Source organism: Podarcis vaucheri (assembly GCF_965113315.1).
Source record: "Podarcis vaucheri genome assembly, chromosome: 14".
In the NCBI taxonomy this organism is placed as follows: domain Eukaryota; kingdom Metazoa; phylum Chordata; class Lepidosauria; order Squamata; family Lacertidae; genus Podarcis; species Podarcis vaucheri.
This window is the reverse complement of record NC_138752.1, coordinates 6,315,092-6,336,583: the sequence shown is the minus strand read 5'-3', so window position 1 is coordinate 6,336,583 and position 21,492 is coordinate 6,315,092. Positions and strand designations below refer to the sequence as shown.

The window sequence follows — 21,492 nt, the reverse complement described above, 5'->3', positions numbered from 1 at the left end:
CAGCTGCAACCATACGGTCTTCTGAAGTTACTGCAAAGAAAGCATTAGCCTAGAAGGAGGAGTGATTCTCTCCATTGTGGTGGCAGAATTTAAACAAGGACGTAAAGTGTATTCAGTGTTGATTAGGGAGAGTGGAGTGCCCCGGGCCAATTTTGACCCCACAGGCTTGTATTCATATCCGCTCTCTATAGCCTGTCATTCTGTCAAGTCAGGTGCAGTTGAGGCGTCTTACATTTCAGACAAGGATGCGGCATTTGCAATGTGCCAGTGTCTCAGGGGAAGGTAGAGCATTGCTTGAAGCAAAGGGTGAAATGAACAAGCATGACAATTTTCACATCTGCAAAGCAATCCCTTTTATTTATCATTTATTTGTTTCTCATTAGTTTCATAAAATTTATATACCACTTGATTGTAAACAAAACAAACCCAACTCAAAGCAGTTTACAAAAAGAATAAACTAATAAAATAATAAGTGACAAAAAACAACTATTTAAAACATTTAACAAAATAATTAAAGTCAACCATAAACTAAAAACAGATTTAAAAACATATCAACATTCTGCATATCTGGGTCTAAAGAAATACATTTTTAAACACAGTTTTTCTGCCATGGTAATAACGAACAGAGTTCCTGCATTATTCGAAAAGTAAAACAAGCAACTCCCTGTGATTTCTTTCCTGCAGCGTGGGATTAAGCAGGCAGCAGATGATGCGCTGCTAACTTGTGGAATTAACTGACACATGATGTGGTGATGGTGATGACCACTAGCTTATAGAGCTTTTAAGAAGGACAAGTTATATTCCTCGTCCACCAGGAGCTATAAGGCATGAGAGCTAAATCAAGACTCTACTTAAAGACACTGTCTGGCTCTGAAAATCAGCTGTTTGAGAGTAAGAGCTGGAGTGTGTGTGTGTGTGTGTGTGTGTGTGTGTGTGTGTGTGTCTGACTTCAAACTCCATTTGTGGGTTTCCCAGGCGGCTCTGGCCACAGTGGGATGTGAGATGCTAGACTACGTGGCCCAGCAGACTGATCAAGCAGGGCTTTTCTTGAGTGCAGCCTCTCTCTGAATCTCACAAGTTCAAATTAATTCTGAATGTGGTCCCAAAACCGTAGGAACAGCTTCCTAGACCAGAGTGGGTGCATGATAAGGTAAATTGGGGGAGTTGGGGCAACATTCCGCCTGCAAGGGAGCCTGATGGATTCGGGCCACAGGGTACAATCCAGTTTGACATGCTGACTGGAGCAGACTTGCCCAACTTGGAGCTCTCCACCTGGCGTTGAAGTCCAGCAAGTTCCATCAGCCACAGGCAGCAGGACCAATGGGTAAATCAGCAACATCTGGAGGACAGCAGGTTGGGAAGGCTGAATGAGTGTCACACGTAGACTGGGGAGACCCAGGTTCAAATCATATTGCAAGTTGCATATTATAAGTCATATTGTGAAAAAGTAAATGCAACTATCTCAGTCAGTAGAGCAGGAGACTCTTAAACTCAGGGTCATGGTTTTGAGCAGTGGTCAAAAGATTCCTGCAGTGGACAAGATGACCCTCATGATCCCTTCCAATTCTATGATTCTAAGTGCAATTAACCATCGTCATCATCCCCACTCAGCCATGAAGCACCCTGTGTGACCCTGAGCCAGTCACTCACGCCTACCTTCTAGGGCCATTGTGAGGATCAAATAGCCTTGGAGGAACAGCTGAGATTTTAGAATCCAACTGGGAGGTTCTCCTGGGCAAACCCCACTGAAATAAATGGGAGCAATGCAAGAGCACAACTGTACTGTTCCAATGGGGCTCGCACAAGAGAACTTCCCACCAAGTTGTGCCTCATGCTCATTAGTGGGAGGGACTGAGGTCAGTTGGATTTCCATCTCGGGCACCCAAATGTCTTGCGCCAGCCCCAGGCTGAGCCTGCAACAACAGTGCATGCCCCACACTTTGCCTGCACTTACATGGCTGCCGGGTATCTTCCAGGAATCTGTCCAGTTCTCCAGAGGCAATGCTCACCTGATTGGGTACAGCCTTGGCGCTCACGTCTCTGGCTTTGCCGGCAGCTACATTAGGGGTGCAAGGAAGATTGGCAGAATTACAGGTAAGAAGAAAAATCCCGCAAAGCATCCCTTGGGGGAAGGGCCATGGGAGCTCAGCAGTAGAACAGCTGCTTTGTGTGCAGAAGGCCCTGGGTACCATCCCTGACAGCATCTCCAGGCAGGGCTGTGAGAGAACCCTGCCCAGAATCCTGGCGGGCTGCTGCCAGTCCGTGTAGACCCAGTTGAGCTAGATAGACCAGTGGTCTGACTCCATATAGGGCAGCTTCCTGTCTTAAACCCCTCAGTCAAAACCGAGGTGGATAACTTTTTCCAGGCTGCATTCTCTTCTGGGGATGGGGCGAGGGGACATCCCTGTACCCCGCTCAGTAGAAAAAGTGAGTAATGAATATAGTTTACTTTTATACAGTAGGATAATTTCTACACACCTATATGCAAAATCAATTATCAGCTAATAATATTAATTAGGTTTTCTGCCATACGCTTCCTATTTTAAGGGATAGTTTACATGTTTGGGAACAAAAATCATTTTGCTTGATTCAACAGTGCCTGTGAATCAGAATCAGAATAATCTTTATTTGCGTCAGCCACCAGCCATAGCAATAAAATAAGATACAATGTACAGAAAATAAAGGTAAAAACTTAACCACTGTATATAAAATACATTTAGATCAATAATCAAATGACAGATCTTATTCTAGTTGCCCCCGCTAAAAACTTTTCAGTTTTTGCTGTCCCCAGTTAATTCTGCACTGCCAAAAGAAAGGACACTGCAGCAATGGACAATAGCAGAGGGGTGATAACCTCACTCTTCAGTGGCTGTGGTGTTGGTCCTGGGCTGAGCAGGATAATCTTTCTAGAAAGCATCTCTGTAGTATTTGCTCATATTTGGCAGCTGCAAGAAAACCTCAGCGCTTAGAACTAATTGTGCCCAGAACAATGGTTGCCTTGCCTTCTGATGTGCATTTGTTGAAGTTGCTCCTATTGTGTGTGGTCACATTAATGAGAGCTCTCATGACGCTCATTGTAGGGTCTGGCATAATTCCCGTAGATTTCATGGGACTGAGAAATAGGGGCCTTCAAGTGAGTAAGCCACATGCAAACAGTGCTTGCATCAAAGATGAAAAAGTGCTGGGTTCTATCTTGGGCCTGGTGTGTAAAAAGGGTCCAAGCCCAACAGGCTTCCAGTCATAGACTGTGACGCAGGCCCCACCATTTCTGCAATTAAATCATCATATTCCAAATGCTTCCAGGATGTCTAGAACAGTGCAGCATTCCTGCTTAGGAGGAATCAGTGCAAAGGAGACCTCTTGCAAAAGGAAAGCTGCCTTGAATAGCTTCATTCATAGCAACCTATCTCCACATCTTGCATTGCTACCTACCCCCTTCTTTGAACCCAGTTACACAATAGGCTGCTGTGTGTTTTCTGTGTCAAAGAGACGCCTTCCAAAAACATGAGGAGGAGCAACAATGAAAGGTTGAGGGGATGGAAAAGACAGAGCAAAAGTAGGGGGCGGTCTGGTTACTCCCCTGTCCCTGCTCCACCTGTTTGATTTTGGTAAGCCAAGAGCCAGCGCTGCTCCCAGGCCAGAAGTGGTGGTGCTTTGTTCTAAAGGTGAGACAGAAGCAAAACTCGAGGAGGGTCTTCAGCAGAGGAACTTTTGCTCAGCTCCCATGAACATCATTTCCAGGCTGAGGCTTGGAAAGATGGAGCCATTTGAGATTTTCCACCTCGGAGAAATCAAGGGCTAACATTGCTCTCCTCCCCACACTTTTACTGAAACTTTGCAGAATCCCACACCACCTTTGCCCTGTTCCCTAAGTGTTATCATTAGAATAATTATTATTTATTGCCTGCCTTTCACCCCAAGATTCCAGGGCATGCTACAACATTAAAGCACAATGTTCAAAACAGTTTATAACAACTTGCAATTACAAAAATGTGGTGTGATTTCTGCAGGCAAAGCACACACTGTATCACTGAGCTATGACCCACCACCTCCATTCCCCCTACCCTCCCCCTCTTGGAGGCATTGAACTTTACATCATGTAAAGGCACAGTCTGGAGATGGTGCCCTCATCACAAGCCCTGGTTTGCATTTCCTACAGGGCTTGACCCGGCTGGCCCTCTCTTTGAAGGCATGTCCCCAACAGACCGCTTATCCCCAGATGATGCAGACTTTGTCGATGCCATCCACACCTTCACCCAGCAGCAAATGGGCCTCAGCGTTGGCATCAAGCAGCCTGTTGCTCACTTTGACTTCTACCCCAATGGAGGGACTTTTCAGCCTGGATGCCACATCATGCATGTCTATAATCACATCGTGCAGTATGGAATTACAGGTAAGGAACATAACAAATGTAAGAAGCGCCCGGCTGGATCGAGTTAATGGCACATCTCCCTCAGCATCCTGTTCTCACAGAGGCCAACCAGGAAGAGAGAAGGAGGTGTGGTAATGTTGGGGCTCTGCAGGGTGAGGCCCACAAGTGTGCCTGCCATCCCACACTTTCAGCACTCCTCCTCCTCACCCCCATAATATACTGTTGCATCCCATACACACCTTTAGGCAAAATCTTCTCCCACAGGATCTGTGCATATGATATTTCCACAGCTTTGAAGGAGATGATTGTTATAGTCTGGTGCAGTAAAACCAACAATGAGTGGCCCCTTAAAGGCTGACAGTTTTAATGTCGCTGAAGCTGTTGAGGAACAGAGCCCCCTTCATGCAAAATGTGCGAACAGAGCCCCCCCCCCTGAGTGAAATGGATTGAATTCCAAAGTTTGTAGGCGTATGTGCTTGGGGAGGCCCAAGCAAGAGAACAGGATGGGTTGTCCTTAGTGCTTCTAAGCATCAGCTGAAAGAGCTTAAGGATCCCCATAGTGGCAATGTCCCAGTAGCACTCCTGTCCCCAATTCCTATTGCCTTCTCTCCTGCTGTTCCCCTCACTCAGTCTTGTATGCCTTATGGCCCACAAACAGAACACAGCCTGCCAACCAGCTGCCCCCCATCTTCCTGGATTTTTCTGCCTCTGCCATTAGAGCCCGGCATTTCCCAAGATGCAAAGAGAGGACTGCACTTCTGGCTGCTGCCCCTGTTGCTTGGCATGAGAGGGCCTCTGCCTTGCTGCTGCCCTTCCCAAGCAGATGGGGTCTCAGGGATGGTCTCCCTGCAGGCAAAAGTTCTGAAGTTCCTCAAGTAGCCCTTCCTCTTCATCAGTGCCAGATTTAGGGTGGTGCAGGTGGTTCCCTGAGGGGGTGCAAATTTGAGACAATCCATAATTGAGAGGATTCATTTGGGAATGCCAAATTTTGGCTTCCCACAGGACGCCATATCATAAAAGATTGCTGAAATCAAGTCCTGTCTTCATCTTCCTTGCAGTCTGTCTCCTGGTTCTTCTGACGGAATGATTCAAGAGTAGCAGCGGGTGGTTTATTCTTGAATTCATCCCTGGGATGTAGATAGCTGGCTCTGTCCTTCAGATTGGTGCTGGTAGGAGGGGGCTTGTCAGAAGAGGGACATGGCAGCAGAGTGCTGGGGGAGAAGAGACCAGGTTGGGAGCTCTTTCCATTCCCTGTGAACAAGAGATCGCGGAAGCGCTTGGTCCTGCTGCCCTGTTTTTGTGCAGGTCTGGCTCAGACCGTGAAGTGTGCGCACGAAAGGTCCGTCCACCTCTTCATCGACTCCCTGTGGCACAACAACCAGCATATCAAGGGCTACTGGTGCAAAGACATGCAGACCTTTGACAAGGGCCGGTGCCTCAGCTGCAGGGCAAAGAGGTGCAACATCCTGGGCTACCATATTCGGAAGGAGAGGGTCCCTGGCAGCTGGCGGCTCTTCCTGAAGACGCGAGCCCAGATGCCTTTCAAAGGTTGGTGTGAGCAGATGAGGAGGGAGCAAGAGATTGCCGCCATGTCTCCTGGGAAGCCAAGGCAGCCAACGTCTATCTGTGCTTACACAACATATGGGTTTAGGTGTGTCTCTGAGTGAGCATCATAGGTGTAGCCAGGATTGGGGGGGGGGGCTTTTGTTGTGGGGGCAGAACCTCAGTTAGCTAGCTTTGTGTTTTTATTGATTTAGGGGGAGCAGCTGCCCCTCCCCAACCCCCCAACCCCCGGCTACACCCATGGTGAGGGTGGAACCTGAGTTTGGCAGCCCTGATATGAAGAACCACCCCTTCCTGGGCCTCTGGCTGGAGACAGATTTGCCAGGTGTGCTATCTCAGTATGGGAAGGGGCAGGGGTGGGGACAGGTTGAGAAAAACGCAGGGAGGATTGTCAGATCTGCAGGCTTCCATTACTCAGTGGTTCTGATGAATTTCACCACACAAAAAAACAACAACACCAGGCCATGCCAGTGTATTTGCCCAGAGAGGGCCACAAATGACCTCCTCCTTCAATGGCACTCCAGATTTTATTTGGAATTTGTCCGCAAACAGTCACTCACACTGGCATTGTTTTTAAAGTGCAAATAGGCAGCTGGAGAGTTTGGGCATTTTCAAGGTGAGATTGTGGCTTACTGTGGGAGATTAGCAGCAAAAGCTAACAAATGCATATCCTTGCTAGTTAGTATGAGAAGGGGATAAGACCACAGAGCTGTATTGATGATAGGTGGGCCATAGAAATACAGTTGGCTGAGAGGGCTCTGGGTGACGTCATTTCCCCTCCTCTCCTGGACAGGAAGGAACATACAGTGCTCCCTGTTCCTTTCTCTCTCCCTTTGACTAGCCATGGATGCAGACATGCCTCTGTTTGCTCCAGCTTCAAGCAGATGCCTGAGGCTGATTATACTGTAAATATAAAGATTTTGCCTGAATAGTTTTTACTGCTACTGTTGCTGTGAACCAACACATCATTATAAAGTAAGTAAGTTTTTAAACTTGCTTTACAAGTTGCTGCCTGGTTCTTAGTTAAGTGGAATAAGGAAGGGAGAGCCAGCTTGCTTCATAGCTTGGACCTGTCCAAAAGAAGGCTTTATAGCCGAATTCCTATGCTTTTAATTTTGCTGTCAAAGATGGGATTTTGAAACTCTGTTCAACCCACACATGTGGGTGCCTGGGGAGATAAATTGCAATTAATATATCCTCTCCTACCCATTAAAACCAATCCCACACTTATTGTCTCTCCCATGGGTGGGGGGTAGGGTGTATTCCCTGCCCCCCCTCCTGCCCTCCTGCCTCTAACTGCTCAACTGCCTTCCAAACTGAGGCTTACAAAACTCTGTGACTCCCAAACAGAACACAGCCTACTAGTGACGTGAGTTTTTTCTTCAATAACATTGTTGGTTATTAGATAAATTCTATCCAACATTTTACTCAAAGTACTTGTAAAGGGGGACAACAACATATAGTTGTCCAATCCACAATAAAAGCAGGTAAGTATTTAAATTACTTTTTTGAAAAACAGACTGCTAATTGCCAATGAACATTATTTTCAATAACAACCTCGTACTAAAGAGACGGAGTGGAGTCAACCCGTCCCAAACGGTAATTCTAAATTCTGAACTATGAAAGGCTTGACTTTGCTACAGAAGACGCTCAGCAGCCAGGCTTGCGTTTTCACCCAAAAGAGCAGCTTCCGCCATTGCTGTGCCCCTGCTGAAGATAAGGAGAGCCTGGTGGATCAGGCCAGTATCCCATCTAGTCCATCATCTTCTCCTCACAGTGGCCACCCAGATGTTTGTGGGAAACCAGTAAGCAAGACCTGAGCGCAGGAGTCACTCCCCCCTCCTGTGGTTTCCAGCTACTGGCGTTCAAAAGCAATTGCCTCCTCTGACTGGAGGCAAAGCATAACCATCATGGCTAGTAGCCATCAATAACCATAAATTTGTCTACTTTAAAGCCATCCAAGTTGGTGGCCATTGATGTTTCCCATGGGAGTGAGCTCCACACTTTTAACTCTGCACTGCATGAAGAAGTACTTCCACTGAAAAGTCCCTTCTGCCTGGTGTCAGGGCCGAGCTGGGCTGAACTGAGCAAAGGAGGAGACACAAAGCAATGCTCAATCCACAGATCTGAAAGGTCAGAGAGGAGCATGAGCGAGGTGGACATTCCTGGGCTTGCAACAATGGCAGCAGAAATAATTTCTGGTTCTAATCAATCATGCTAGTTTGCATTTACAGTGGTACCTTGGGTTACATACACTTCAGGTTACATACGCTTCAGGTTACAGACTCCGCTAACCCAGAAGTATTACCTCGGGTTAAGAACTTTGCTTCAGGATAAGAACAGAAATCTCACAGTAGCAGCGCGGTGGCAGCAGGAGGCCCCATTAGCTAAAGTGGTGCTTCAGGTTAAGAACAGTTTCAGGTTAAGAGCAGACCTCCAGAATGAATTAAGTTCTTAACCCGAGGTACCACTGTACATGGCATTTCAGACTGTTCCAAGTGCTCCTAAACATCACCATCATTTGAATTTATATACCACCCTATACCCAGGGGTCTCAAAATATAAAACCACAAAATCGAAGATATAAAATCATGATATAAAACCACAAAACACCTAATAAAAATAAAAACAACAACCTATATCCCCCCGAAAAACACATTTTAAAAGGGCATATTATGTAAATTGGATCAACCAAAAGGCCTGGTTAAAAAGGAACATTTTTGCCTGGCGGCTAAAGGTGTATAATGAAGACACCCAGCGAACTTCCCTAAGGAGAGCATTCCACAGCAGGGAGCCACTGCAGAGAAGGCCGATTCTCGTGTTGCCACCCTCCGGACCTCTTGAAGAGGTGGCACATGAAGAAGGGCCTCTGAAGATAATCTCAGGGTCCAGGTAGGTTCATATGGAAAGAGGCGGTCCTTGAAGTATTGCAGTCCTGAGCCATTTTAAGGCTTTATAGGTCAAAACCAGCACTTTGAATTGGGCCCAGAAACTAATTGGTAGCCAGAGCAGTTGAACCAGGATCAGTGCAATACTCCCAGTGCACCAGTGAGCAACCTGGCTGTTGAATTCTGCACCAGCTGAAGTTTCTGAACCATCTTCAGAGGCAGCCCTACGTATAACACATTGCGGTAATCTAACATTGAAGTTACCAGAGCACAGGCAACAGTTGTTAGGCTATCCCTGTCCAGATAGGGGCGTAGCTGGGCCACCACCCGAAGCTGATGGAAGTTACTCTGAGCTACTGGGGCAGCCTGAGCCTTGAGCGGCAGCAAAGGATCCAGGAGGACCCCCAAGCTATGAGCCTGCTCCTTCAGAGGAAGTGTAACCCCATCAAGAGCAGGCGACCTCCCAGCCATCTGGTCTTGGGAACCACCCACTAACAGTGCCTCGGTTTTATCTGATTGAGCTTCAGTTTGTTGGCTCTCATCCAATCCATTACCCAGGCAAGACACTGGTCCAGCACTTCCGCTGCCTCACCTGCAGATGTAAAGGAGAAATGATCTTGGTCATCCTTGCATCATCCATGTGAGGTGGGTCAAAATTATTATCCCCTGGAGTTAAAAGTTAGCAAGTTGCCAAAGGTTTCCTGAACTAATGAACGAAAGATGTGACATTCGAATGCAGTGTGACTTCATGACTCACAGCTCAGACCTGGCCGGGGAGGGAGTGGCGGAAGCGAGACCCTCCCTCCCCTGAGGCCCAGCCCTGCTCTTCCCCCACTCGGCATCCACCCCTGAGATCTGCTTGCTGGGGCTGGGGCTGCCGCCATTGAAATAAGACATTTTGAGAATGTCAAGTTATCCGAAAGGTCAAGGCATGGAACAAGAGCAGCCTTTCATCGTAGGCAACGGAGAACAACAGTGCAGCTATTATTCCGGGGCCTGTCAAATGATCTGGTATGACTTTCCTCAAAACGCTGCAGCGATCATGTGAGAATGCCAGATAGGAACAACAAAACCACACGCCAGAACATGGATGCATTTTGCAAATGATTAAAGCAATCAGGGATTCAAGGCTGAATCCAATGAGGCGTTCCCCTTGCCCTGGAAACAAGAGCATCACGGTCAATGCTGGCTTCCGGGTTTCTTTTTGGGGAGGGGGGTCTTTGGGAAAGACATTCTGAATGTCCCCCTTTTCTCAGTGAGTTTACCCACTTGCTACCATTGTTGCCGGCTACTGCAGTTGCTCCTCTGCCCCATCTTTGTTACTGCCTGTGTCTTCAAACCAGCCAGTGCCATTGAAGGCCAACATGGTGGTGGCTTGTGTGCCAGAGTGTGACGCAAGGCAGCCAGCCAGTTGCAACAGTGGTGAGGAGGAACCAGTACATGGAGGGGTCATGAATGGGCGCCCTGCTGGGCTGTTGCTCCTAAGCAGGTGCCCTGCCATTTTGACCCTTAAAGGATGACCCTTTAGGATGATTGATGGCATAATCTATAGTCTTACAACATCTGAAGGGCAACACGTTGTGGAAAGTTGCATTAGATGAAGCAAACAAACTGAATTATTTTATGGGAGAACCACTGCATTTCATTTTATACCATTTTATGGATCTGAATTTTGAGCTAAGGATTCAAACACCATGTTGCATTTGCAATGGGACAGGGGTGGGCAATCTTTGTGGCCCAGCAGGCCAGATTTTATCTCCTCCCACACCATAGGCAGACTATGACAGGCGGGTGGCCCCAGCCCCAGCTGCTAAGCATCTGACATCATGATGGACATCAGGCAACTGATAGTTCGGCAGTCCTACCCACTGGTCAAAGTTGGTCGGAGGGGTGTCTGCATTGTCAGCACATTCCCCACAGGAAACTCACTGGTGAAGCAGCACCAGCAGAATTAAACCCTGCCCTCCCCCATCTGACTGAGAGGTGGTTTTGGGGAAATGGCCTTGCAGCTCCCCTAGACCAGGTTGGCCCCTGGAGTAGGGAGAAAGAAGACAGCCAGAGAGTACCTGTAAAGGCAGGTGCATATTTTCAGCCAGTGGTTTCCTCCTTTCCACAGTTCATCACTATCAGTTCAAGTTCCGTTTCATCAACGAATTCAAAGAGAGGCAAATAGATCCAACATTCACAATCTCACTGACAGGCAGCAAAGACAACGTTGAAAACCTCTCCATCACTTTGTGAGTACTGGATAATATTGTTGCTGTTGTTTTAATTATTTTTTATTAAATTTCTATACCGCCTTCATCCAAGGATCACAGGACAGTTGCAATATAAAAATGCAAAAATATATAACATTGTAACAAACAATAACAATAACAACCTACCCTACAGTTTAAAAGGCCATAGATTGTTTAATTAGCCAAATTAAATGCTGAATTATAAGCCAAATTAACGCCGAGTGTGCTCCTTTACTGTGCCGGGTATAGAATCTATCTTTGAAACCAATGTGTGTGTATCAGCTCAGAGAGGAGCGTGGGCAGTAACAAATATTTTTGTGTAGAATAGGGGTGGGGAGCCTTCACCCCACAGGCCACCTCTGGCCAGCCAAGGATTCAAATTTGGCCCACAAGGACATTAATCCTAAACCAAACCCATCTCACACCTGACGACGTGTGGGGCAGGTAGAGACACTGCTGCCACTACAGTTGGGAGCTTTAAAAGTGCACTGGAAAAGGAAACCAAGAAAAGCAGGCAGCTCCAGTTGCCCGCCTGTCAGCTGATGCTTTTTGCCAGCACTCGCTTCCTGCTGGATTGCTGCACGTCTCACCTCCCCCACATTAAGCACCTTATCTAGGCTGGTACCCACGCACCCCACTTCCTTGCTTATCTGCCTGGCTGCTGACAACAGCCTTACATTTTTATGTATATAGGAAGATAATATGGATCAACAGAGCTACCTGCATTTTTGGTCTCTCATTGGGAGCACAGCTTTAAGGGTAATCACAATGAGCTCCTGGACATCCAAACTGACCACCGTGTTCGCTATCCTTTGTAACACATATTCCTCACATGGTCTCCATTTTGGGGGAGGGGGTTGGCTGGATAGTTAATGACTTACTGATACTATTTTGTATTGACTCTGTGAATTGATTTTGTTTATATTATGTTATGTATTGAAGTGGTGTATCAGTGAAGTTCATTTGATATACAGTGGTGCCTCGCAAGACGAAATTAATCCATTCCGCGAGTCTCTTCGTCTAGCGGTTTTTTCGTCTTGCAAAGCAACCCTATTAGCGGATTAGCGGATTAGCGCTATTAGTGGTTTAGCGGCTATTAAAGGCTTAGCAGATTAGCGGCTAAAAGGCTATTAGCGGCTTAGCGGCTTAGAAAAAGGGGGGAGCGAAAAAAAATCGGAACATTTGCAAGACGTTTTCGTCTTGCAAAGCAAGCCCATAGGGAAATTCATCTTGCGAAGCAGCTCAAAAACGGAAAACCCTTTCGTCTAGCGGGTTTTCCGTCTTGTGAGGCATTCGTCTTGCGGGGCACCACTGTATAGCAAGCATAATTTGGTGGGAAAGAGACCCAAGGATAAACGAATGTGTGAAAGGTACATTGGCGTCACACATGCATTTTGGGTGAATTACTTGTCCATTGATTTCAATGGGTCTGTGCCTTGTATGATGCTTGGATTTTTGCTTTCTCCCTCTCCAACTCTCCCTTAAGAGTCGAAGGCATTACAGGGAATAAAACATACACTTTTCTTGTGCCTCTGGAAATTGATATTGGTGAGCTGATGATGATCAAGTTGAAGTGGGAAGGGATTGCAATTTGGGAAAACATCTGGAACACTGTTCAAACAATCATCCCATGGGGAAAGGGCGACCGCCGACTGGGACTCATCATGGAGACGATACGAGTCAAGGCAGGCGAAACTCAACAGAAGTAAGTGTCATGGGACAAAGAGGGGTGACTGCTTATAGCCCTGTTGGAGTTTGGGCCATTTGAGCCAAACTGGTGCCATCTATATGACTCCAATCAACATCTTTGCTGGCTGGGGCTGATGAGAGCTAGGGGCACCAGAAGGCAAAGGCTGCATTCGAGGATGACCACAGCCAATTCCAGTACTGCTTGCCTTCTGCAACTGATGTCTGGAGCAGGGCTAGGGCACTTGTGGGGCTCCAGTCATTGCCGGACAACATCTCCCATCACCTTTAAACACTGGGCATGCTAGCTGGAGAACTTCATGTCTCTCATCCTTGCTCCAAGGGACAAGCTGCCCTTCCTCTTTGGCCCAATAGCAATGTCTGCATTTGCACTAGGATGGATTTTGCCCCCCCCCCCCAAAAAACACCACAGATTATTAAGACCCTGAATCTTGCATCACATCACAGAACATGTGTGTTCCAATTTGACAATATAGACAGTCCCACACAAAAGAGAAGACCCCCATAGTTAAGTGGCTGTGTTTTTCGGGCAGGAAGGTCAGACTTAGAAAGCATTTCCAGTTCTAAAAAGGAGCAGATCACAGGGGAAAGAAGTCTTTTTCATCTGAGGCCTTGGAAAGTTGCTGCCAGAGTAGACTGATAATAGTAGGATACAGGAAACTGCCTCATACGGTGCCTCTGGCCACTGTCCCCTCGTCTTCAGCACTGCCTACTCCCTGGCTATGGCTGCCTAGGGTCTGTCCATCTAGCAAAGCAGAGCAGGATCCCAGGACCTTCTACATGCAAAGCATATGTTCTATCACAGAGCTATGGCAGAAGTGACCAATAACATGACCTAGTTTAAGACATCTTCTCTATGTGGACTTCCTTGCCGAAGGACGTCCACCTGATCATCAGCCTTGCAGTGCTGCGCCAGGCAATGAAACTGCTTTTGTTCTAAAGGCTGTTGCAGCTGTTAGGATGATTGGCTTCCCTTGCTAATCATCCCTGTGCCCTGCTGTGATGAACTGACGGCTGTCATTGGTCTTTGAGCTTCCAGTCTAGTATTTTATGATGCCATTTTTAGAGTGCACTTTTTAAACACTACGTGTCCTCTTGGAGATATGACTATTACAATTAAATAAACAAGTAATATTTTGTTTCTCTCTCTTCTCTTCTCTCCCCCCCCCCAATCTTCTGCATAGAATGACATTCTGTTCTCAAAGCCTTGACGATTTACACCTCTATCCAGGCCAGGAGAAAATGTTTGTTAGATGTGAAGTAAGCTCCCAGCGGCTCAGGTGAAGATACAAATAAGCAAGAACCTGGAAAAACTGGCACTGCTCTTCAATCACTTTCAAGCTGTACCTTTTCTTTGGGTTTTTATTTCTTAGCATCTATAATTTTTATGTATATATCTTGGCTGGGCAGGGCAGGGCGGGGTCATAGAAAACCCTGCTGGATCCCAAACTTCAATTGTTTACATTTATCCCGAATGTTGACTAAAGTGTGAAAGCAACTAAATCAGCTGTTAAGTAGGCCAGAATATGCATATTTTATAGATGGTTAGACAGCATGGATTTTTCATTATCAACTCACTCAATAAAGGGACATACCATTTTACACAAAAGGTTTTCTGGTCCAATCTGGTTAGGAAATTTAAACAGCACGTCGAGATCTCAAAATGAGCAAAATTTGCCAGCCCAGTGCCCTCCTGTGCTGGCTGGGGCTGATAGGATTTGGAATTCAAAACATCTGCAGGGGGCCAGTTTGGTGAAAGCTGACTTAGTTCATAAAGCTATGACCATGTCATGATAATATACAGTCCAGGGGGTACATTTGTGTCCTGTGGAAACTTCATTGAAATGCTGGGGCACTATACAAAAGCATTACAGTGGTACCTCATGTTACATACCGTCCCCCTTACAAATGCTTCAGGTTACGTGCTCCACATTTGTAAATGCCCCTTGTTACAAACTTTGCCCCGGGATGCGCGCGGAAGTTGCGCTCAGGTGGCGCGGCAGCAGCAGGAGGCGCCATTAGCGAAAGTGCACCTCAGGTTTCAAGCGGTTTCCAGTTACGAACGGACCTCTGGAACGGATTAAGTTCGTAACCGGAGGTACCACCGTACTGTAGAGAAGACTTGCATAGCTGGTGATTTTGAAAGTACACTTGTATAACCCCTCTTGCACTCATATAACACCCCTTCAACAATTATTATTATTTATTGAATTTATATACCGCCCTATACCCGTAGGTCTCAATGAAATGGTAGAAGGCACCTTCGGAATTTGGATTCCCTTTGCTATATCTAGGAGGGCTGGTCCAAGACTGTTCAGTGCTTCCAGCGAAGGGCATTATCTGACTGGATTGGTAGCTGAATCTTCTACCAACACTGGCCATAGGAGAGCAACTTCCACTCCACCCAAGGGCAGCAAGCAGGCCACATGCACACACACCCCTTCCTCTCCATCTTGCTGCTGCCTCCTGCCTCATGCCAAATGGGTCAAGCCCAGCTAGACAGCTCTGCAGGGAAAATACTGCCCATTTGCTTCCCTTAAGAGGGAAAGCCAGTCCTGTTAGCCATACAAGCATTAGTAAAATTAAGGCTTATGGCTCAAGCTTAACACTGGTGTGAAAATGAAGTCTTGATTTTGTGCCCATAATGTGTTTTGGAATTATAGCCTATAATTCTAACACACTTTATGAGCACAAGATCAAGGTTAAATTTCATACCAGCTAAATTAAAAGCAAGCATTCATTGGAATCACATGTTTGGGTGCATGTTTAGTATGGCATGAACATATATTCCCACTTTGACCAGCATCTGCAGTAGAACAAACCACCTTCTCAATCCCATCAACATTACGAGCTAAGGGCAGTCTTCTGCAAGGCTATGGAAGCTTCAGCTAAAGTGATAATTGCAACCCCATGAGCACGTGGCTAGTATAAAGGCCAGCCCAAGACGTCTTGTTCTCTGAGGCAACAGAGATAGCAGCCTCCCCATTCCACGTACAAAAGCCAAACACCATTGATGGGACAGAACTCTCCACTGCATCTGACAGCAACAGGCTTGCTTAGGCGGCGCTGGGCAGGGCATGACACTTGCAGCTTTGACTGCTCTCCTCCCTGCAGTATCTGCGTTGTAGCAGGGCCAGCCCTGGCTAGCATGGTTATCTGAAGCCATTTTCAAATTTGTTATGGTCCCCAAATGAAACACTGGTCTGAACACATTGGCTATACTTGTTGAAACCTTGCTTTTAAACTATGTGAACCAGAAAATCAAGTTCTGCAAACTGTGGGTTTGATCTGACTTAGCCATACTTCCCGAAATTAACGGGGCAGGTTAGCCACAACTACTGTATGCCTGGGTCCAGCGCTAGAATCCTAAACATATACATGCTCTGCAGACTTTCAGGTAAATGTGTGTTTAAGACTTTTGTTTAAGGATTTTCACAACTTGGAAAAGGCGCTACAGCTGAGCAGTATGTTTCTGTGTAGGGATCCAGGACTCATCACCTTTTAACCAGAGATACTAAAGATTGAACCAGTGACGGAAGGCAAAGCAGTTGTCCTACACCAAGTTATGACGCTTAGTGCAGGTGACTGAAGCAGCAGGGATGGGCTGTCATTCTTTTGCCACTAGGGGCCCATCCACACTTGTCCCATGCCTATAGAGCATGGGTTCGAGCGGTTTCCCCCTCACCCCACTCCTTTCTCAGACAAAATCTGTGGAAAAAACCTGAATTGCTGTTTGCTCTGACTGAATGCTGTTTGCTCTGATTGGGTCTACTTTGACCAGAACTTCCTGGGATACAATCCTTTGTTTCCCACATAATAGGGAGTGTTTTCCACAAAAGAAGTCCACCAGAAAGACAGTGCTTGGAGATGAGGGAAAACATGCAAGCATGCCTATTACTCAGCCACCTTAAACAGAAACGTGCACAGTAAACTTAGTTGCATCCAAAGTGCTACTTTAAAGGGACGCAGGTGGTGCTATGGCCTAGGGCTTGCCGATCAGAAGGTTGGCAGTTCGAAACCCCACGACGAGGTGAGCGCGCGTTGCTCGGTCCCAGCTCCTGCCAATCTAACAGTTCAAAAACATGCCAAAAAGTGCAAGTAGATAAATAGGATACCGCTCCGGCGGGAAGGTGAACGGCGTTTCCGTGCGCTGCTCTGGTTTTGGTGTTCCGTTGCGCCAGAAGCGGCTTAGTCATGCTAGCCACATGACCTGGAAAAACTGTCTGTGGACAAATGCCGGCTCCCTCGGCCTGTAAAGTGAGATGAGCGCCGCAACCCCAGAGTCGTCTGCGACTGGAATTAACTGTCAGAGGTCCTTTACCTTTTTTAAGTGCTACTTTAGGTGCTCCAAGTAGTATTTTTGACTGTTTCTCTTGGCCTTTGAGATTGTTACCCTATGTGTCATATCTGAAATTACAACTCCAATATCTGTTTGCCATATAAAATGAAGGGGTCAATATTTAAGACTGAGGTCAAAGCCTCACATCACTCAAGTGCCCAGAACTAATTGCTCTGATCAGTTTACTTGTGCAGTCCACCCACCAATGCATAGTGTTGCACTAATAAAATTGACATTGATCAGAAATAGTCCAATCCATCCCTTAAAAAACACACATACACACACACACACATACACGCATGCACACGAGCCTCTAACCCACAAACACGTTTCAATAAAGCACAAATATTTTGATAATCACACCATAGCACTGTACTGAGATAAAGTTTTACAGGCCTGGATGAAGCATTTGCAGATACAGCAGCAGTATGATTTGGGGCATGTTTAACTGAGACCCCCCCTTTTTGAGCCACACCAATAAAATGAGATCTACTAAGAAGCACAAGACGCGGGTGGCGCTGTGGGTAAAACCACAGTGCCTAGGACTTGCTGATCATATGGTCGGCGGTTCGAATCCCCTCGGCGGGGTGAGCTCCCGTCTTTCGGTCCCAGCTCCTGCCCACCTAGCAGTTCGAAAGCACTCTTAAGTGCAAGTAGATAAATAGGTACCACTTTATAGTGGGAAGGTAAACGGCATTCCGTGAGCTGCTCTGGTGCAGGATCGCCAGAGCAGCGATGTCACACTGGCCACGTGACCCGGAAGTGTCTGTTGACAGCGCCGGCTCCTGGCCTCTAGAGTGAGCTGAGCGCACAACCCTAGAGTCTGACAAGACTGGCCCGTACGGGCAGGGGTACCTTTACCTTTACTAAGAAGCACAGCCTGCTTCTGGCAGTGAAATGTAGGAAGGCACATCAGAATTGACTGCCCTTCAATTCTGAGAAAGAGCTCAACTTCCAGGGTGATTTCATCAGGTCTATTTATTAATGCATCTCAAGTTTTAAAAAAAACCTTACATTTGTTTGCACAATACTTTATTTTATTTTTGCAACTTTTTAGTAAAAATTTCCAAAGTGAACCAAAAAAAAAAAAAGGATACTGTATAAAACACAGTGGACATTAAACTGACAGTAGTATTAGATTGCAATTTGCCTTGATAATCTTGTTTTAATTTACCACATCTTAACTTGTAGTGGAGAGTTCAGTGCACTTTTCTCTTTGCAGAAAACATGAAACTTAGACCCAAAATAAAACAGGGTAGCCAGCTCTCTGCCAGGCACCCTAGCCACAGGAGAACATTACAAGCAAGGAATTTACATGTTCCAAGATCTACCACACTCAAGAAGTTACTATGAACTCTTGCAGAACAAAAGTCACCATTTTAGAAATGCAAACCTAGCTTCCAGCCTTTGCACAGTCTGAAGAACAGAACAAGAACAGAACCACCCCAAAATGTATTTTAAAATGGTTTAAAAGCAACTACAGATTTCTAACTAGTTAAGATCCTTCAGAATTATTTATAGTCTATTGGTCTGGGGGTTTCATGTACAAAATTTGTCTCTAAACCATGTACAAAAAAGCTGTATTTTGAAAAAAGTCACCACATACTGTACAAGTTTTACAAGGAAGAGATTTCATTATATTCTTTTAACATTTTTGGCCTTGCTGGCTTGCTTCACATTATGAGAATGTGTGTGTAAACTGTATACTCTTGGAAAACAAAACAAAACCCTGGCCAACCCCTTAATAAAATTTGCTTCCCAAGCAAAGCCAGAAATATTTTTACAGCCATTTGTTCCCTAATTAGCTTGGTGCTTTTGGAAAAACAGAAGCAGTGTATCACAAGCTTGAATAATGCCCTCTTCCATTTCCTGCATAGCAGTTAAGCATATTATGACATTGCTTTTGTTTCTACTTTGTTTTAAAATGCCAATTATTTACACTCATAATAAAAACTTTGGGCCATTGTGCTGTTGAGCTTCCGGACTCCTTTAAGCGCCTTTTGTGGACATTCCCCAGCCTACACAATTAAAACACAACTACAGCAGACTCTGCAGCAGTTACTTTTGTTTTAGTGGTTATCCTTAAGAACAGTATCATGCTGAAGAATTACCAAAATACTTAAACAAAAAAATTAAACAACTTTTCATCTCTCCCATATCTGTCAGAACTGGGAACCTAATTACCACATATTAAGACTATCAGAGCATATCAAAGAAAGTCAGTTGCAATCTTCTGAGGAAAAATAGAACACACTTGTCTTTCTACCAAAGCATGAAAAAAGAAGTCGATCATTTAACAGGCAAAGATTTTTTTCTTCCTTTTTTTGGAAAATACTTATGCTGAGCTCTCAGAAATCATATATTTTACATAAAAATTAATGATGGGAACATTCTGGCATGTGCTATCCCCAGGACAGCAGCGGCACAATGCGAGAGAGAAAGCACAATCCAGAGGAAACGTTTCCTCCACAAGCCCCCTTTGGATCAGAGCAGAGCTTTGTTCATGTTAGTGGGGCTTGTGCAGGATGAGAAATCTGGGTTTTGCATCCAGAGTGAATGTTAGCAGTAATTCTGACCATAATATAGATACATTTAAAAAAGGATTCGAACTGATTCACAATTCCTGCATAAAGCATTACAGAATCCAGACTTTTATACACCTTCAACCTCTGTTATCCTGAGTATGTCAATTAAACAGTAATTTCTTCATTAAGAGCGTAAAAGGTTTATAATACAAAGAAACATCCATATTGCAATTCTCTTGTTTTACAATTGCACACAGAAGTACAGGTGTACATGAGAAATACAATGTCTGCATATAACATTTTATGTACATTGGCAAAGTAATGTCTCCAATGTCTAGCTTCCTAGCCTCAACAGTTGAAAAATATATGCTTTAATTCATGTGAAGAGGAGTTTCACAAGAGCCATGTTTGCCTCCAAGTGAAGAAAAGGCAACAACGAAGAGCACAGGGAGGAGAAGGTCGAAATCATGGTGCTGAAGGCGGTTAAAAATCTGCTTCAAGATCAGCCGCTTCTCTTTCTGGGCAGGGAAATGCGAGCATTGAACATCTCCACATCTTGCCTTTTTTTCTTTCTTCTGCTTTTTAGTTGAAAGTTAGACCAGGGACAATGACTTAATATAGGTTTTCTTTGGAGTGAAATTTTCCCACTGTAGGCACTAGGAAGAACCAAGGCAAAAAACAGCACTTAACGTCTCATGTGTCCCATCTGATAACTCTCTCGGGGCCTCTGGCGTGGAGGAGGCTGAGCTGTTTGGGGCGGTCTCCTTCGCTTCAAAGTGCCTGCAGAAAAAAGCATAGTTTTAAAAAACATATTGCCTGTTTAGACACTAGTCAAAACCTAAGGCTTACTGTGTTATATGCAAATGTGCAAGGCCTTTGATTGCCTGTCTAAGGTAAGAACAAAGATGCCAAGCACAGAGTGCTCTAGATCAGTTCTCCCTCTTCCTGCAAAACATCGGGGGGGGGGGGTACATTAAACAAGGGAAAAGCAAAACAGTGGTTGAGACGACCATTTTATGCAACTGCAAAGGCCTGTCAGCATAAAGTAAGTTGCCAGGTGAAGCCTGAAAGTCAAAATGCCTGCTCAGTTTCTGCTGGTGGAGTGCTCCACAGCATGGGACTGGTGGTGACACAAAAAGTCTGATCTCTAGGCTGAGGCCAGTGAGGCCCCTGCAACACAGAGGACAACAGCTCTCCTCTGGATGTTCTCCGTGATTGGGCTGTAATACAACAGCTCAGGCAGTCCTTAAAGCATCCTGAGTTTTGTTTATCAACACAAGAACCTTGAAGGTCCTGTGTGAGTGCCTGGAGGCGGTTGGAGGATGGATGGCGGCTAATGGATTGAAGTTGAATCCTGACAAGACAGAAGTACTGTTTTGGGGGGACAGGGGGTGGGCTGGTGTGGAGGACTCCCTGGTCCTGAATAGGGTAACTGTGCCCCTGAAGGACCAGGTGCGCAGCCTGGGAGTCATTTTGGACTCACAGATGTCCATGGAGGTGTAGGTCAATTCTGTGTCCAGGGCTGCTGTCTACCGGCTCCATCTGGTACGCAGGATGAGACCCTACCTGCCCGCGGACTGTCTCGCCAAAGTGGTGCATGCTCTAGTTATCTCCCGCTTGGACTACTGCAATGCGCTCTACGTGGGGCTACCTTTGAAGGTGACTCGGAAACTACAACTAATCCAGAATGCAGCAGCTAGACTGGTGACTGGGGGCGGCCGCCGAGACCACATAACACCGGTCTTGAAAGACCTACATTGGCTCCCAGTACATTTCTGAGCACAATTCAAAGTGCTGGTGTTGACCTTTAAAGCCCTAAACGGCCTCGGCCCAGTATACCTGAAGGAGCGTCTCCACCCCC

General features: G+C 46.0%; 2 protein-coding genes across 2 annotated transcripts in view; one reads left to right on the top strand and one right to left on the bottom strand.

Moving 5' to 3' along the window:
• The window catches only part of LIPC (lipase C, hepatic type), a 54,527-nt gene extending 40,151 nt beyond the window's left edge, over positions 1 to 14,376 (top strand). The window contains exons 4-9 of the mRNA XM_082198621.1: positions 1,977 to 2,094; positions 4,160 to 4,393; positions 5,678 to 5,920; positions 10,940 to 11,060; positions 12,547 to 12,765; positions 13,952 to 14,376. Coding sequence (XP_082054747.1) covers positions 1,977 to 2,094; positions 4,160 to 4,393; positions 5,678 to 5,920; positions 10,940 to 11,060; positions 12,547 to 12,765; positions 13,952 to 14,051 — 1,035 coding nt within the window. The 3' untranslated portion in view covers positions 14,052 to 14,376. The remainder of the gene's footprint in view (positions 1 to 1,976; positions 2,095 to 4,159; positions 4,394 to 5,677; positions 5,921 to 10,939; positions 11,061 to 12,546; positions 12,766 to 13,951) is intronic.
• A 3,690-nt stretch (positions 14,377 to 18,066) lies between these two features.
• Positions 18,067 to 21,492, bottom strand: part of ADAM10 (ADAM metallopeptidase domain 10) — a 54,420-nt gene continuing 50,994 nt past the window's right edge. The window contains exon 16 of the mRNA XM_082198449.1: positions 18,067 to 20,411. Within this exon, the coding sequence (XP_082054575.1) occupies positions 20,317 to 20,411 (95 nt within the window). The 3' untranslated portion in view covers positions 18,067 to 20,316. The remainder of the gene's footprint in view (positions 20,412 to 21,492) is intronic.